We start from the raw sequence: 18802 nt of genomic DNA, 5'->3' as shown, positions 1-18802 counted from the left end.
GAAAGGGCGCATCGCAATTCTGCAAGGAAGGGTCGCGATAGGGGTTCGTGGGTCTGCGTACCGCGATCCCTCGGTTCGATGCAATATCGTTACAGCCCTACTAGTTGTGTTAGCCCATTTGCTATACAACTGACCCAGTTTCTGGCAGTGCGTATTCATCTGATACAAAAACACATCTCTTCAAAGCGCATAAGTATGCATATGATTGGTGCGTTATTCATGTACAGCATACTGTATGTGTGTATATTATATTTTCTCTGCTGCACATTCCAATTCACAGCCACATTGTACAGTATGCAGAGAGGTCTGCTTTTGCACCTAGGAGCCCGAGCACATTCTTGCCATGTCATTCTTCCCCCCCACACACACATGCTCACAACCATTCGATGACACACACACACACACACACACAAATAGACATACACTACATATCAGCGCCCCCCCCCCCCCCCCAAATTTTCTCCTAACTCTACTGCTTTCTGCTTCCACGCTTCATCAAGGTTCGAGTAGAGTGAACTACCACAGGCGTCACACATGCACGCACCCCCCAACACACACACACACACACACACACTCTTAAACACTGTACCACACACTTGCTTACACGCCCTACCACACACACACTCTTATATTCCCTACCACACACACACTCCCACTCACCTCTACTTCATCTTGCAGGTGTGCCTCATCAGGGCTGGACATGGATGCAGTACCACAGGTGTCCATGGGAGCGGCGCCGTCATCATAAAAGTCTCCACACAGCTGCTGTACGGCCAGGAAGAGCTCGCAGCAGTTCTCCACAGAGACCGCCTCACGCACCGCATCACACAGCTTACGCAGCAGGGCAGGGTCCGCAGTCAACATCTCCCTCTAAAACACACACACACACACACATACATGAACATCTTCCTGTAAGTCACACACACATACGGACAAACAAATGAACATCTTCCTCCAAGACATATGCATGCACACATGCAAAAGCACGCACCACGTACTAACACACATATGCATGCGGAGTAGTAACACGCGCACGCACGCGCACGCACGCACACGTGCACACACACACACACACACACACACACAGACACAGACACACTCACACACAGTTTGAATGCCCTCTGCAACTGACCGCTTTTCTTTTCCACTTGCTAGACACAATAGGATTAAAACTGACTATTTGTCTAATCTACATGTTCGGAATCCTTAATTTCCTCGTTGACGTATCTCTACTACTCTACTCTAAGATGGCTCACAGTGATGTGCAGTTACCAACAATGTGAATGGTGAATGCATGGCTCTCTGGTTTGTGGGTTCATATGAGAACAGGGTAGATGGTACTCATGTCATGATGGAAGAAGCACAGGGTGGCTGTAAAGGCCTATACATGTTATGATGATGATATTATGATGATATTATGATTATAGTGACTGTTGTATAGTGATGAGCCTATAGCTTGAGCTGATACCTGCTGTACAGTAATGGAAATCCCACCCTATTAAAACCCAGAGGAAAGGACATACAGTCTCTAGACATTTTACTCATTGTATGTCTTTATGTGCTTCTTCTGTGTGCTTATCGTGCAGCGCAGAAAATCGCTTCAACTGCTGTGACTTCACATGTTGCAAAGAAAGGTCCAGAAACTGAGGTACACACCGAGTGGGTGAGACCAAAGATGCTTACTCTGCCGTAGCTAAAATGTGAGATACCCCCCATTCCTGATGTGTGTAAAATATACACATCTCCAGAAAGAGATGTCTGTTCAAAACACGACAACCACAATGCTTCCCTCGAGAGGATATGACATCAAAGCATTGTTAGATGACAGAGCCTTTTGTCAGACGAGACCAGATGCCACCTCCCTTGTGGCAATGCCACCATAAAAGGATGATGTGCTCTGCCCATCACCGAACACAACAGACATCCTCCAGCTCCTCTGCCATTTTGATCTTTTTCAAAAAATATTGTAGTCGTGAGATGGCCTAGCTCGCTCTCTACTTAACTGACATCAGAGCCCAGAATATAGTCCTCCAGGACACTAAACATAGCTGAGCCGCTGGAATGTGTGTTTTACTTCAGACAAAAGGACATTTAATTCTGAAAGTTTCCGACATGTATAAGTTCCTCCTCCTTGTCAATGTTGGTCACACCTCCACAACATCAGCTGTTTTAAAGCATGTTACACATCAACATCCATTTGACCCTCTGATGAAGACGAAAGTCTCACCGTCGAAACATGTCAGGTAAAATATTCAACTTTTACATGTCTTAAACGAAGGAAACTTGAAGAATTGATTTAACTGTTAGACATTGTGATGGAGTGACCATCACTAGGGTTGTGGGTGTGTTCTGACTAACATGCCAATGAGCCTGGCTCTTTGGTGTAGCGGTCAGAGCCCCAGTTTACTACTCCAGAAGGTCTGGGTTCGAGTCCCAGCTGGGCAACTCTACTCCCCTTCGCTACAGACATACTGAATATCATACATCAAAAGGACATTTGCAGCTTCCTCCATCCACCCAGCGGCTCCCATCCTCATCAGGGTGGGAGTCAGAGATTGGGATAGAAACAAGTTCTTGCTTCATTCTTCCTTCACTCTGTGTCTCTCTCTACATCTCTTGTTGTCTGTGGTGAGGGTGAGTGACTGTAGCTTGGTTGAGGCACTCCTACTCTTACTCCTACCGCGACAAGCAACTGAATGGGCCATGAAGGCTTGTCTCAACCTTCACCTCTCTCCATCTCCCTGACATCTGTTGATATTCTCCATCTCTCTCCCCTTCGCTCTCTGTATTGAAGGTGATGGACTGCAGGCTGTATGCGATGAGACGCCCCAAGACCTTCCTGTCTCTGAGGGATACTTTCTACCTTCCTTTATTTTACTTTATCTCTTTCGCTCTCCCTGAGGGACGCACCCCCCGCCCCCCAACCCCCTCTCTGTCTCCGTCGGACTCCATTTGCTGAGCCTGACGTGACAAGTGTCACCAGGCAACATGCCAGAGGACACAGCAAGTCACACGCGCGCGCGCGCGCGCACACACGCACACACACACACACACGCACACGCACACGCACACGCACACGCACACGCACACGCACACGCACACGCACACGCACACGCACACGCACACGCACACGCACACGCACACACACACACACACACACACACACACACACACACACACACACACACACTCGTCTGCAAGCATGCATACACTGTGCCCTAAGTCACACACCTGGGCACATACTCATACACACACATACCACAAACAGACACCTATGCCGTGTCCAGACCAAGAGCGAACTATGCTGCCTGGTAGCGTGGGTAGCAGAAGAAGTTTCGCCTTGAATTCGCTGTATTCGCTCGAGACGCAGCATTGACATGTTTGATTCAGCTAATCACATAACGGCTCTGGCTCGACAGCCTGGGACATTCGGAGATATGAACGTTCCGATTGGTTTTCGCCGAACAGCGTCAGAGCGAATTCGCCTGCGATTAGATTTAGTTTAATCGTCAAAATTCGCTCTGGTCGCGCAAGAAGCTTCGCTCCTGGCGAATTCGCTTTGGTAGCGCAGGTTGCGTGCCCTCCATAAAGAAATAATGACTTCCGTCGCTTCATTCGCTCCGTTCACTCTTGGTCTGTACACGGCATTAGACACACACACAGACACAGACACAGACACACACACAGACACAGACACAGACACGCACACACTCTCGTCTGCATGCATGCATACACTATGCCCTCAGTCACACACCTGGGTACATACTCATACACACACATACCCACACTCTCAGGATGTACACTGCTCGACTACACACTGACAGCAGCCGGTTCACCAAAAAAGACTTTGCAGATGAGGAGGCAAATATATTGTTGAGGACAGCAGACGGCTTCAATTACGAGCAATAAAAGCCACTTAATGTGTGATCAGAATGACAAACTGTCTGTGAGCAGGCTGGCATACACTTGACTGGCTGCATGGGTGTATTTGTATTTCTATATAATACAGATACTGTAGAATATGCATGGTGCATCATTGGAGCATGAAAACACATGTCAGTATTTCTTATTTGTCAATCAGTCACTATAGACATTACAAAAAAACATTATATAGGCCTACAGACACTTTCCAGACACCGCAGTATTAGCACATGTTGAGGGAGGAAGAGGTTATAGGGTCTAAGATCTATCACTGTATTGTGGCTTGTATTGGTACTTGGTCATATGGATGTTCATGCTGTGGCTATAGGCTTTGGGGCTGGCGCTGTGCTAAGTAGCATCTGGTGTGGAGAGGAGCCGGAGGCAACACTGCTCTAGTGTGTACGTGTGCCTGTGTGCTTGTGTGCTTGTGTGCCTGTGTGCCTGTGTGTGTGTGTGTGTGTGTGTGTGTCTGTGTGTGTGTGTGTGTGTGTGTGTGTGTGTGTGTGTGTGTGTGTGTGTGTGTGTGTGTGTGTGTGTGTGTGTGTGTGTGTGTGTGTATGTGTGTGTGTGGTGCTTAATGCATTAATGCATACAGATAGACGCATAACGCTGTTCTAGTTCACTCCACGCTGCTCCACTGTGCTCTGCTCCACTCTGACTGGCAGTAATGTGCTGTGGGCTGGGACTCATGCTTGTTAGCTGGCTGGCAGCACTGGTGTGTAAAAGGGGATTTGAACACGCTGGTCTGCAGCATGTAGCTGTCCTGCTCTTGTGCTGCTGTGCTTTTGCCAAAATGCTGGGGATGTGCGTGTGTGTGTGTGTGTGTGTGTGTGTGTGTGTGTGTGTGTGTGTGTGTGTGTGTGTGTGTGTGTAGGGGAGGAGGGTGCGGCTTTACTTAGCGTTACTACAGGAGCACGTCAGGATGTGTGTATGGAGCCATGTTGCCATATAAAATATAGTGGCGAGGAGAATTCTCAACTGCATGCTGCACTGTCCAAGGACAGCACGCAGCATACATTGTCCTGCCTTTGTGAATTCTGTTGCTGTCATCCATGCACAGTTTTGTGCTATCTGTTACTAAGTATTTTGTGTTGGTTGTTAACAATTGTGTTTTTTCTGCAGACGTTACAGGATATAAGTGTTAGTGGGTCTCTGGGAGCAGACACAGTGGTGCAGTGATGCAATATGTCAACATACAAGATATTTGCATGGGTGTTATTTCTGTAAGTACACTGCAGTATTTCTACCAGTGCAGCTTACTCTGTGTGCGTGCGTGCGTGTGTGTGATGGTGGCCATCATTCACTGTATTTTTAGCTGATCACTGCATTCTGTCTGCCAGTTAGAATGGATGCCTGCTGTCACACATATGCTCACCTACCCCCTGTGTGTGTGTGTGTGTGTGTGTGTGTGTGTGTGTGTGTGTGTGTGTGTGTGTGTGTGTGTGTGTGTGTGTGTGTGTGTGTGTGTGTAGAGCAGAATGTGGTTCCTATCCTTAGAGAACAACACTGTGCATTAGCAATTCCCACAGAATGATATATTATGACACATAATCATTTAGTAGGAACATGTCTGCGTGTGCATGCGTGTGCGTGTGTGTGTGAGTGTGTGCGTGTGCGTGTGCGTGTGTCAGTGTGGTCTTACCCTGCGGAAGTTGTGGAAGGCCTGGGTGCGTGTGACCTGGGGCAGGTGAGTGACGATGATGCTGAGGCTCTGTTCTTGGATCTCATTGGCCAGTGCCAGCACTTGCCGCGCCCACTTCACCTCCGGCAAACAGCCAATCAGCTGCTCGCTACTGCACAACACCGTCATGGCACTCTGCACCGTCTGTAGGAACACACGCACACACGTTATTAGGGTCTTCACTGTATGCAAAAAAACGTTTTTTTAAAGATTTTTTTTTAGAACAGAGCGATTTTCTAAGAACACATCCAACTGTTTCCACTATTGCTGACTCATTTCTGTGAGTATTTAATCCTCTGGGTCTGCTATTGTCTTTTGTATGTACTTGCTGCCACATTCATTTACACAAAGCAGTCACCTGAAAAGAGCCACTTTTACAGTTAGGCACACTTCTATTTAAATGGGCTGTACGACAGACTGACATGCTGGAAGCACTGCTAAATGAACAAATTTTGAAAGCGTAACAGTCCCTACAACAATACAAGAATATATTAGGTAGACAGTATATGTGAAAACTACTGGGAAGTGAACAGTTACTGTGTATCTCTATGGGTACTACGAGTCATGCGGTGACTGCCAGTGTGTGTGCCTGTTGAGGGTGAGGTCATTTCCACTGTCAGGGACAGCAGCTGCCCATAGACATGTCTAACCCTCATCCGCCCAGATGCACCGCTGCTCTACATCACAGCTGACAAGTACATTACGTACACACACACACACACACACACACACACACACACACACACACACACACACACACACACACACACTACAGCCCCACTATGCCACAGCATCAACAGCACCATCAGGTTTTGGGACAACTGGCGCTGTTCTCACAGTCCTCATTCTTTGTAAGTACCGTTCATTAGACACACACAGACACACATTTACTTCATTTATACTACAGCCTACAGCCTAGTCCTCATCCACTTACATGTTGAGAAAACGCCTCAAAATAAAAATAGAATTAGGGCTGCACAATATATCGGAAATGTATCATTATCACGATATCACAGCTTGCAATATATATATATCGCAAAAGTTGTGCACGTATCGCAAAAAAGTTTTTAATTTTTAATAAAAGCAAATTTGGTGAAAAGGTACTTTTTTTAATGTTGACATTTTAGGTTGATGCTGTATATTAGCCATGTTTTTTCCTAATAAATAATGTTGGAAAGAAAACATTGCTCTCAATTGTTTTATACATGATTAAGTGTAGAATGGCAAGTAGAGAGGGGAAATATATGTACCGGTATATATTAAATATTGCGAGTAATATCGATATCGCAGTATAAAGTCATGTTATCGTGTATCGCATATTTTTCTTATTTCGTGCAGCCCTAAATAGAATACAATAATGTTGTGCACTACAGTGTTACACTACTGACAAACGTATAACACGGTTATGTTATTGTTATGTTATGCCTGTTCCATGGCTACCATACTAAGAATAGCTTCATGTTTGCATTAAAAGTATACACTTTTACTTTGGTGGGCAGGAAAATATTAACTTGTGGTCTGCTCACAGACACACACCCAGCCTGATAGACAGAAAGACAGACAGCCAGTCACACACACGAACGCACACAAGCGCTGCGCGCACACGCACACACACCACACCCTGGAGGCGTGCAGTGGGTGACTCAGAGGTCAGCATCTGGCCTTCAGATCAGCTCATTTCCTCCTCAGCGGAGGCAGAACACACACACTCAATTACAACTGCTCATTAGGACGCACTCTGAGCTTATTTGTGCGTACATACAGTGTGTGTGTCTGTGTGTGGGTGAATGTGTGTGTGTGTGTGTGTGTGTGTGTGTGTCTGTGTGTGGGTGAATGTGTGTGTGTGTGTGTATGTGATGGAGCAAATGTGTGTGTGTGTGTGTGTACTGTAAGGTTTCCAGCCCAACCGGCTGGTGCATTGACGTGGGCAGACTGCTTGTGATCATACTGAGTGTTACTGAGTGTGTGTCTGAGTGTGTGTGTCTGAGTGTGTGTGTGTGTGTGTGTGTGTGTGTGTGTGTGTGTGTGTGTCTGCCTTTGACATCTATTTACCTGGGAGCCTGTAGTCATTGAAGTGGGGAGAGACCTGCATGTTAATGACTTTGTGATGCCTGCTAGTTCTCTGGATGTATTACAGAGAGAATGGGAATGAGGGTGAGTCACTTTGTGAGTGTGTGTGTGTGTTTCCCTGGATGTGTGTGTGAGTGCGTGTCTTGTTTCCGTGTGTGTGTGTGTGTGTGTGTGTGTGTGTGTGTGTGTGTGTGTGTGTGTGTGTGTGTGTGTGTGTGTGTGTTACCATGGATTGTGTCACGGCGTTGAGACAGTCCCTCTGGAGGTCCGGAGGCAGCAGGGCAAAGCTCCTCTCAGACCAGCACTTGACAAAATGCTCTGCTTGCCACCTACGATGGAGAGCACACACACACACACACACGAATGCACACACACGCACACGCACACACACAGAGGGAGAGTTATGGGGTGGGGATGGCGGTTATCTGTAGAGTCCAGAATGGCTTTGGACAGCAGAGTACATTAAAACCTCATCATCACTACGCCTGCCCTACCCTGCCCACGACTACTGGCCAAAACTCACACAATACTACTCACATACACAGACAGACAGACCCCCCCCACACACACACACACACTACAGGCTCATCTTCACTATGCCTGACCTACCACTACCCAACCCCCAAACTAGGGATGTTAAGCGGTGACCGGTTAACCGATAGTCGACCGGATCAACTTTAACCGGTTAAAATGTTCTGCCACCAGTTAACCGGTTGTAATAATAATAATTAATTTCCTCCCAAAAAGCCCCCAAAAATGATAATTTTGAGGATTTAGTACGATAATTCAGCTTTTTTCCATCTGGCAACAGTGGCTGGACATGGCAGGTCCTGTCTGCGCAGCAAAAAAACAGGCTTATGTGAAAAATAAAAATAAAAAAAACCCCAGTGCTGTGCATATCAGGCACGCGAGCGCTGTACAATTTAAGTTTACCAGGGTTAACCACCAGCTAATGAGTCTCAGTAGCCGGTTAAGAGTTTTTTCAAGTTTTTCCATCCCTACCCCAAACACATAGGTTCAGTATGATGCTCATAATCTCTATGGCTGCCTCTGCCCTCTGGACTACTGCTACTACACACACACACACACGCACATAAGAGGACCACGGACCACAGACCACGGACGCGCGCACACACACAGACACAACATTTTAAAAACGTTACAATTCCCCCGGTCCCATCAACTATAACGGCAACAACATGCTGAGCGATATCGTTAGGATATTATCAATTAGCAATATCGTAAGCACACACACGCACATGTCACAGGGGTGACTAGGACAAGTGGGGGAGGGAACAAAAAAAAAAGAACTTGTTTCTCGTGGGGATGTTTTTAGTGATGGACCTGGACTTAAACAGAGGAGCTGGTTTGTTTTTATTTTTGGTGCGCAGACCTTTAATTACGAGACAATTGGATGCAAGTGAGGGGTGGCAAAGGGAGGGAAGGTGATTGGAGCGGACTGGACCGAGGACTGTTTTTAAGAGACTGATTCGAAGCACAACGACAGACTGGACGGGGGGAGAGAAGACGCCGACAAGTGAGAGAAGTTACCGAGGGCTCACGAGAAGTGGCTGCGGCCGAGCAGCTGTGCAGGAGGGGGCCGTGGGGAGGCTCTACCGGTAGCCGGACAGAACCAAGAGTGCAACGGTGAGGTGCGCGAAGATGATCCTATGGATCCGGACGACGGAGGCCTGTGGCGTGACCGGTGAAGTGTTGGCATACTGCCCGATGGTGCGCGCCTCGAGCGCAGGCTTGATTCAACGCGTTGGAAACTCCGGAGGGGTGAAAGGACGTTCACCCCTCAATGAGTTAAGTAACCGATTCGTACCTCAAATGCACTGGGTTCTGTGACCTCCCATTGAAGCCCCGCTCCCGGAATGCACAGGCTGCGCCGGGCCACTAGTCTCCTCCTCGCTCTCGTGCTCTCTCTCTCTCTCTCTCTCTCTCGGCCTTCCACTGGGCTAGTGAATACAGTGTGAGAGTAATTCACTACCACTACCCCCCACGCTAGTGTGGGTAGCTGCTCATTTAAGCTCACAGTGTGTTTTGTACTGGTTTTGCCAAGTAGCTTAACTAGACCCGATTGCAGTGCATTTTGAATACAACTTTGAAGTGTGACGTATTATTCACGTGTGTCTGAGCAGCGCATCCATACTAGTGTGGAGCGCCAGTAGTTTTGCACTTAAGCAACTAAAAGTAAACAGTCTGTATTGGCCGACTCGAACCAGAAACACTGGCTGGTAACTCCTCCCTCTGTTCCCCCAGCTACACCGACGCGACGAGAGGAAGAAGCCTCATCCACCTCCAGTCTGCCCTCCCTCTCCAACGACCACCCCTGCTCACCTGACCGAAAGGACTGATGGGACAGAGCCCCTCCTGGGCGTAAAAGACTTTTATGGACAATCGAGCCCTCGGGGCATACAGGACTGGGTTAGGGTAAAGAAAATAAAACAACTTGTGACTAAAACTTATCCCTTGTCTCCTCGCATGTGTTGTTGTGTACAGTGTTCTCCTCAGGGTGGTAGTTGGTTAAATGGGGGCGCCGTCCAAAAATACGTGCGTCCCCTACCTGTGACACACACACATATACAAACACAAGCATACAAACTGCAAATGGCAAGTTGTGGCATACTGTGCTTACAGGCACGCACGCACGCATGGAAAATACCAGCAAACTAGGAACTGGAAATGGTCTCCAACCATCACATGCCTTTCAGCCAGATTCTCAGCATACCACAGACAAACACACACACACACACACACACACACACACACACACACACACACACACACACACACACACACACACACACACACACACACACACACACACACACACACAGAGAAAACACCCACACATCGTACAACATTTACCATCAACATCAGCCATGCCAGATGCCTAGGTATACCACAGTCTAACACACATGCACGCCGAAAACACCTACACATGGAGATGATTGGCAACAGCTAAAATTGGCCTGACAAAACCATCAACATCACAAACATCAGCCATGCCAGATGCCTTGGGATAGCTTTAAACACATGCATTCTTGTCACACACCAAACACACGCACACACACGCTCGTGTGGCTAGCCAGAATGGCGGCCAGTTGTTTCTAAAAGAGAGATGTTGGCACGATAAGCAAGTCATGTACAGTAGAGTGGAGAGACGCTGTACAGGGCTGAGAGACGCACTAAGAGACCCCAATAACACAAGTCCTTATGACGGTTAAGTATTACATGGGAACTCATTTATGGGAGTGAAATGTGGCACAGGAGTTTATTTACATGATTGAAATTAACATTTTGTAGACTAATTTTGTGCCTCTTCCTCCTTTACTGCATAAGACCGTTTGAGAGGAGACAGGAAAGTAATGGGGAAGAGAGACGAGGAGGGGTAAAAATTATCTCACTGTATAATCAAACTGAGAAGGTTGTGGTTAGTTTTACCCTACTGATGATGCGTTGTACAAGTACAAGAGGAGCTGCAGGTTCAGACAGTCGAGAGTCCTTTGGGACTTTTCACATGGCGCCCCCAATGAAATAATACTTTTGTGTTTCTCTCCTAAAATCATGTCTGATCTTTGAACTTCTGTCCTACAAACACTAACATGTAGGCTAATGTTTGTACTTTCATACAGCGTTGGATATAAAAGCCTAGATCTCATAATTATTCCTCCCTTTAAACCTCACCACTCACTTCACCACTCGCAGATCTGAAAGAAAAAAACACACTGACCCCTGAGCTGAACTTGTGAAGGAAGGTCAGAGGGAGGGAGCGATGAGATGATTGGTGTGTGTGTGTGTGTGTGTGTGTGTGTGTGTGTGTGTGTGTTTAGAGTGCGAAAGAAGCAGGAGAAGAGCTGTGTGTGTGCTGACGTCCAAATGTTAACTGCACTCGACAGCGGTTAGGGATGAGAGAGAGAGGCGTGTGTGCGTGTGCGCGTATGTGTGTGTGTGCTGTCGACAGCGCTTAGGGACAAGAGAGAAAGATGAGGGAGGGAGAGGCTTGTGTGGCTATAAGGGGAAAAAAACAATGTGTACATCTCATTGAGCTTGATTTGTCATCAGCCCACACACTAGTGCCCACACACACACACACACACACACACACACACACACACACACACACACACACACACACACAGGAAATAATGAAATAAAATTTCACCCTCATTCGCTCGACCTACATTTGCTCTCTTTGGCTGTGGGCGCGTATACATCTGCACGTGAGGATGCAGCCTCGTGAAGCTGAGGAGTTCCTCACAGCAACACCACACGAGGACACTGAGAAAACTCTCAACACCAGGATTCACAGGACACAGGAATTCCTTGCAGCCCCTCAAAGACTCACACCCACAAACACAAACTCATGCATAGGGCCCCCACAACCAATACAGGAGGGCCTTGGGCCCAGGGGGAAATGCCCTGCTTGCCCCTCCTATAGCTCCACCCCTAGAGTGTCCTGAACATTAGTTACTCACATGGAACCCTTCTGACACCCCAAGACCCCCCAAGAACCCTCTAGCACCCCTACACACTTGGGACACCCTGCCCGACAGACCGATGCACACGAATGGCCAAGATTTATGGGGCAGAGAGATGTTCAGCTCACATAAAGTACACTTCTAAATATACTCAAGAGTGCATGTTTTGAAGTCTTTGATTTGGAGGTCACGTGTGGTTGCAGCGTCCTATTTTTCACTCTGTGCTGTGTGAAGTGATGCTGACTGAAGGAGGCAGCGAAGACACAGTTCAAAGAGCTCCACACATAGACACCATCAACGACATTCACTCGCATGCAATCAATCCGGAAAGTATTCACAGCGCTTCACTTTTTTTACATTTTATTATCTTACAGCCTTAAACCAAATGCTACAAATGAATCTCTGTTGTCAAAATCCTACACAAATTATTCCATTATGACCATGTGAAAAACAAGTTGTCTTGACAGTTTTGAAAATTTATAAAAATAAAAAACAAAGAAATCATATTTACAAAAGTATTCACAGCCTTTGTTTAATACTTTGTAGAACCACCTTTGGCAGCAACTACATTCATTTTTCCATTTCGAAATGAAAAGGGATTAAAAGGGAGGTCATCGGTGTGTGTTTCAACCTTTCAGTACATTGAAATTGTCAGTTTGTCAGTTTGTCAGTTTCACTGTTGGCGTAGTTACTGCACTTTGCCTTTCTAGGCCAGTACAGTAGACAGTGTTTCTAACGGGTCTTAGTGTGGAGGGCGGCAGAGGACATGTCAACAAGCAAAAAAAGAAAACAGATCCAGAAGTACAGAGGAATACAACTGGACCTGAAGAAAGGCAGAAAGGTGAAAACTATAGCAGAAGAGGAGGACAGGTAGACAGGTTAGGTTAATTGTCTGGCTACGAGAGGACGAGTAGACAGCTTGAGAAGAGGACAGGCATACAGGTAGAGAGGTAGAGAAGAGGACAAACAAACAAGTGCAGAAGAGGACCGGTGGAGATGGGTGCTGTGAAGTAAACAGGACAGCTGAAGAATACAGTACAGCTGGAGAAGAGGACAGGACGAGGTACAGGAGCAGGAGTGGACAAGGGGACTGGGGCGATGTGAAGTAAACATGACAACTAGTGGTGTCAACAACGGTCCGAATCGATGCGGGGCATGGACGACCCAGAATCGATCCGGCAAGTTCCAGAATCGATCCGGCAATTTTTTTAAGTTTCAATTACTTCCATGGATATTTCAGGAGCAAATGAAAGATAAATTAAATAAAAGCACTTCAAAACATTGCAAGACTGATACAGACTGATACAGAAAACAGCCAATAAATTGTTGCTCAGTATCTGACTACTTGTATTGCCTCATCATGACTGATTAAACATTTGCTTTGCTTTCAGTAGAAATGTAATGCATTGCAATGCATTGTAGAATTGAATCGGATCGAATCGAATCGAAACGCAACCTCCCGAATCGTGATCGAATCGGATCGTGAGGGCAGTGCCGATCCACACCACTAATGACAACAATCCCCTATCGCTGTCAGGTGTGTAGCACTGTAGCCAATGACGAGCAGGACTGCACAGACACACACACGCACAATCAACTCTCATCTCACTGTCAGTCACTAGGCCTCAATAATGTCAGGCATCCACCCAATCTCTCTCTCTCTCTCTCTCCCCCTCTCGCTCTCTCTCTCTCTCTCTCTCTCTCTCTCTCTCTCTCTCTCTCTCTCTCTCTCTTCTCTCTCTCTCTCTCTCTCTCTCTCTCTCTCTCTCTCTCTCTCTCTCTCTCTCTCTCTCTCACACACACACGCCACAATTTCTCTTGTTACTGAGTGTCTGTGATCTCAGTCTTGTTGAAGTTACATCCACCCTCACCCCTGAACTACTCCCATTCCCGCTCTATCTATCCACACTACTCTCCCTCCCTCCCTCCCTCTACACTCATACAATACAGGAGCAGAGAAAACACACAGTTAGGCGACGTGCATAGACACACACGCACACACATATACAGTATAAAGTACCAGTACAGCAGCCCTTTCTTCTTCAGTTATTTTCTGATAGTTTGAAGTTTCTAGTGGGCTATTTTTGGCTTGACTTCAAATAAGGCAGCTCACTTTCTTCTCCTTGTTTACCAAGCCAGTGCAAGAGTACTGCAGCCCAAATAAAGAGGCCAGCCACTGCAATAACCACGTGCTGACATCAAATACCAATAATGAGGAGGTACAGTGTGCGTGCGTGCGTGCGTATGTGCGATTGTTACGGTTGCTGACGAAGTTTGAAAGACGTGGGTGGTTTTGCAAGGGCCCGCACGCCTTGAATGTTTTTTGTCAGCAGGTGCAGCTTTTTGGAGTACCATAGCTGTCCGTTTGTAGAGAAAGAGTGCAACACGTTTCACTACTTTAATTTCGATTTGCTGATGTTTCGGCACTAATACGGCTCTCTCTCTCTGATGGAGGCTTATAAATTAGTGCTTGAACAACAGACATGGATGGATCAGCAGAGCATCCCTCAATCTCTCTCTAGAAGACCATCTGACCTTGAAGGCTCTGTTAAAAGCGCCATCACTACACTACACACATCAATAGGTCACCCGGGGTCACTCAAAATATGTCATCGAGCGTAACCTACAATAGATCTCAGCTAGGATGGTTTACAGAAGGTCTTCTACCATCACTCCACATACATCACTATGGGTCATTTACACTAGATCTTCGCTAAGGTCACTTACACTGGTCTCAGCATGGGTGGTTTCCAATAGGTCTCCACAGTGGGTCACAACGGAGGACTGATGAGGCCCATTCAGTGTCCTGCTCTGGAAAAGCTAATTGGATCACATCTATAGAGTGCCAAGGCCACATTGTGTTTGTAAATAGGAAACTGATTTCCATTTGCATTATAAGAACCTTTGATTTGCAAATACACAGAATTACAAATACAGGGAGATGGGTAGTGAAACGAGTGAAGAGAAGTTCACAAATACAGTGAAAATATATACAGGGTGCCTTTAATGTGGAGCTATGGGGATTAATAACATTTTCATTATGTTGCAGACATTTCATAAGCCTGGCTTTTTAAATGAAAACAAAAAACAAAAAACTTTTTTTCTTCTCCTGGAGCAAAACCGAGTGCTTATGAAATATTTGTCTGGCACCTGTGAAAATATTTTTTGGATGTGCACACCTGTTTTTCATTTTTATTATGTTGCAGGCAACCAATGCCAAGCCACTGAGTAGAGAGGAGAGAATTATTAAAGTTATATTGCTCGTGTCTCAGACTCGACAGGGACGGAATAGTCAATAGACGGATCACACAAGAATACATCACACACAAATATGCATGCCCACAGGCAAAGACAAGTACACAGACCCACGATCACACACTTGCATGCCCAGAAGCGCTCACATCACATCCACACACATTTCATACTTCAATTTCGATCCCAAATGAGTACAGATACAAAGCTTGATGCAAGTAATTAATAGCATAAGACAGTTAAGGTTGATCAGACACAAAAAAATGTCTCAAGCAATTAACTGCACTGTGGTATGTTTAAGCGTTGAATTGTTAAATAGACATGTTTAAGAACAGGATATAGCTGATTAGGATTGGTATCTTTCCTATTATGGTAGAGAATTCTCTCAGCAGAGATGCAGCTCACAATGGTCACACAAGAACAAGCTCTATAGGCACACACGCGTGCGCACACACACACACACACAGGTCTTGTCTGGTCTCAGCCCTTCTAGCACGTACCTGAGGCAGGAGTTGAAGAGGCTGTGCAGGCCAATGGTCTGGCAGATGGAGAGACACTCCAGGACCGTCTTCTGCACTCCATCCACTGGCTACAGGAGAAGACAGACAGGAAACAGGGCTCAGCCACCTTAGCTCCAAATCAAAAGGGGAAAATGACAGACGGATGGAGATCTTGATAACAATGGTCTCAAAATGTAGTTAAGGACAGTGAGGTCTGTGGTTGTTGCTGCTATTATGTGTTTTTTTTTTAATTGAAAACTAATGCAAGCACATGCAAACTCAAACTCGCTCTCTAAGTTGCTTTAGTACGGCAATTGCTTTGTTTTTTTGGCTTTGCTTTAACTGCAATTCCATATCTTTTATTTAGGGTTCAGTCTAAGGTTGACAATACCTCAAAATGTAGTGTTTGTTTGGGTGTAAAACAGGTACATGTCTCTCTATAAATCTCATTCACTACCCCCATGAACTCCACATGACAATCATCCAACTGTTCTTTCCTCTCTTGTCAGTCTGGTCTCATATCAGAAGGGGGCATTTCCTCTGCCATTTTGTTCTGCCATGGAAAGTGCCCGAAGCAACAGAGGAAGCAGAGGACGACAAGCGCTCTGTCTTCTTCTTCTTCTTCTTCTTTTTCCTCTCCCACTCTCTAATCCCCTCCTCCCCTCACTCTCATTCACTAGATATGTCTCCCCCTCGTTTCTCTCCCTTCTATCTCTCAGTAGTTATGACTTTTCTGCAGTGCCAAAATTCTGAACCAAAGCTAAAGGGGGGACAAATCCCAGCTTCCATTTCCCACTACATGATCCCCACCCCATCCCTTCCCACACACACACACACACACACACGAACACATGCAACCACGCATGCACTGCGGAACCCAAGATGAAAGTAGGAAGCCTGTGAGAGCGGTGATGTCAGTGTGGAGAGACCAGATGCTGTAGGGCTGCTGCCGTGGGGGCAAGGGTGGCATCTCACGCACGCACGCACGCACGCACACACACACACACACGCACACACACGCACACACACAGCTCAGCTTACGGTGGCACTGCAGAGGCACACACACACACAAACACACACAAGCCCGTGGGCAAGGGTGGCACTGCACACAAAGACACACACACAAGCCTTGGGCACTCACACACATACGCATACATGTCACACACACAAACACACACACACACACACACACACACACGCACAAACACGCATGCACGCACGCACAGCTCAGCTTACGGTGGCACTGCAGAGGCACACACACACACAAGCCCGTGGGCAAGGGTGGCACTGCACACAAAGACACACACACAAGCCTTGGGCACTCACACACATACGCATACATGTCACACACACACACACACACACACACACACACACACACACACACACACACACACACACACACACACACACACACACACACACACACACACACACACACACACACATAGATATACTGCAGTAGCATTTTTTTCATTTTGGCACACAGTACACTCCACTCCACTCCACAGAGCAGAGAGTCAAACCAGGAGGGACAGAGAGCTGTCAGGCTGGAGCACTGCAGTACTAGAGGAGGGGGAGAAGAGAAGGAGAGAGGAAAGAGGGGAGGGCAAGAACTAGTTAGAGAGAAAGGGAGAGGGGGGAGGGGAGAAGGACGAGTAAAAACTCTTAGTTTAAGAAAGAGGAACGGACAGCGGAAAACAGTAAGGAGGAAGAGAGGAAGATACATGAAAGAGTTGAAGAGGGAATGTATAGAAGGGAGGGAGGAAGGAAGAGAGAGAGAGAGATAGAGAATGATGGTTCAAAACCTTTTGTTTGAGAGGGAGGCAGGGAGGGGCACAGGAAGGAAAGCAGACACAGAGGAAAAGTGAGAGGGTGAGAAATGGCGTGAGAGAGAGAAAGAGAGAGAGAGAGAGTGAGAAAGAGAGACACGGATAGAGGAGTGAACATATTGGGGAGGGTGGGTGTTGGATGACACTGAGAGGTTCAGACAGGGTGAAAGTGGGGCGAGCTGCTTTGTTTTCTTCCTGCTGACGCAAAAAACATCCTCCGTTTCTCACCGCAAACAACAGCAGCACCACAACAAGCTGCTTGGGCATCTTTCCCACTGTTCATCACTCTGGACAATAAGGCATTAAGGATGCCTCTTACCAGGTGCCTGATCCATTTTGGAGCCTTTGAGCCCATTAAAAATAATCTGATTCCATTGTCAAAATATGCTGGCTCAACACAACAGATCAACAGACACCAGCGTTTCTTATGGGGCATAATGACTAAGCCTGTAGTAGTCCCATAGCAGTCTCTCGTAGTGATAAACTAAAATCGACCATTCCTTTGTGTTTCTTGCAGCCAAGTCAAATATCCATGGGGAAACCAGTTTAGTATTAATGGTATTGTGTCCCTGTAGGCTGTGAAATGGCAATTTAGTGAGTCTAAGTGTGTGTGTGTGTGTGTGTGTGTGTGTGTGTGTGTGTGTGTGTGTGTGTGTGTGTGTGTGTGTGTGTGTGTGTGTGTGTGTGTGTGTGAATGGCTAAAACTGTGTTTGTGTTCGTGTGCATTTGTCACCTTGGGGAAGAAGCGGCAGTAGTCTCGTGTGAGCACCATCTCAGCAACGTCCTTCAGGCCCTCTAGACCCAACATGTCCGCTGCAATCACCACCTGACTGAGAAACACACACACACACGCACACACGCACACAATTATTAGATTGAGAGGTTCAGGGCCCTGCTGTGGCCTCGCGGTGGGGCACTGGGTTGCTGCGCTGACAACCCGGGTTCGATTACGGCCCGGGTCATTTGCCGGTCCTCCTCCTGTCTTTCTCTTCCACTCACTTCCTGCCTCTCATACTCTCATACGTCTCATACTCTCATTTACCTCTCATACGTCCTATC

The 18802-nt window shown here is 46.8% G+C and overlaps 1 protein-coding gene across 2 annotated transcripts in view; it reads right to left on the bottom strand.

Moving 5' to 3' along the window:
* btbd8 (BTB domain containing 8) overlaps positions 1 to 18802 on the bottom strand; it is a 67855-nt gene that overhangs the window by 29082 nt on the left and 19971 nt on the right. For both annotated transcript variants that reach the window (XM_063200909.1, XM_063200910.1), the window contains exons 8-12: positions 18477 to 18573; positions 15912 to 16000; positions 7899 to 8001; positions 5564 to 5746; positions 661 to 870 (exon numbers count right to left, since the gene is read on the bottom strand). In XM_063200909.1, the coding sequence (XP_063056979.1) occupies positions 661 to 870; positions 5564 to 5746; positions 7899 to 8001; positions 15912 to 16000; positions 18477 to 18573 (682 nt within the window). The remainder of the gene's footprint in view (positions 1 to 660; positions 871 to 5563; positions 5747 to 7898; positions 8002 to 15911; positions 16001 to 18476; positions 18574 to 18802) is intronic.

This window comes from Engraulis encrasicolus, chromosome 6, assembly GCF_034702125.1.
Source record: "Engraulis encrasicolus isolate BLACKSEA-1 chromosome 6, IST_EnEncr_1.0, whole genome shotgun sequence".
Taxonomy (NCBI): domain Eukaryota; kingdom Metazoa; phylum Chordata; class Actinopteri; order Clupeiformes; family Engraulidae; genus Engraulis; species Engraulis encrasicolus.
Note: the sequence above shows the minus strand (reverse complement) of the source record. Positions and strands in the feature narration are given on the sequence as shown.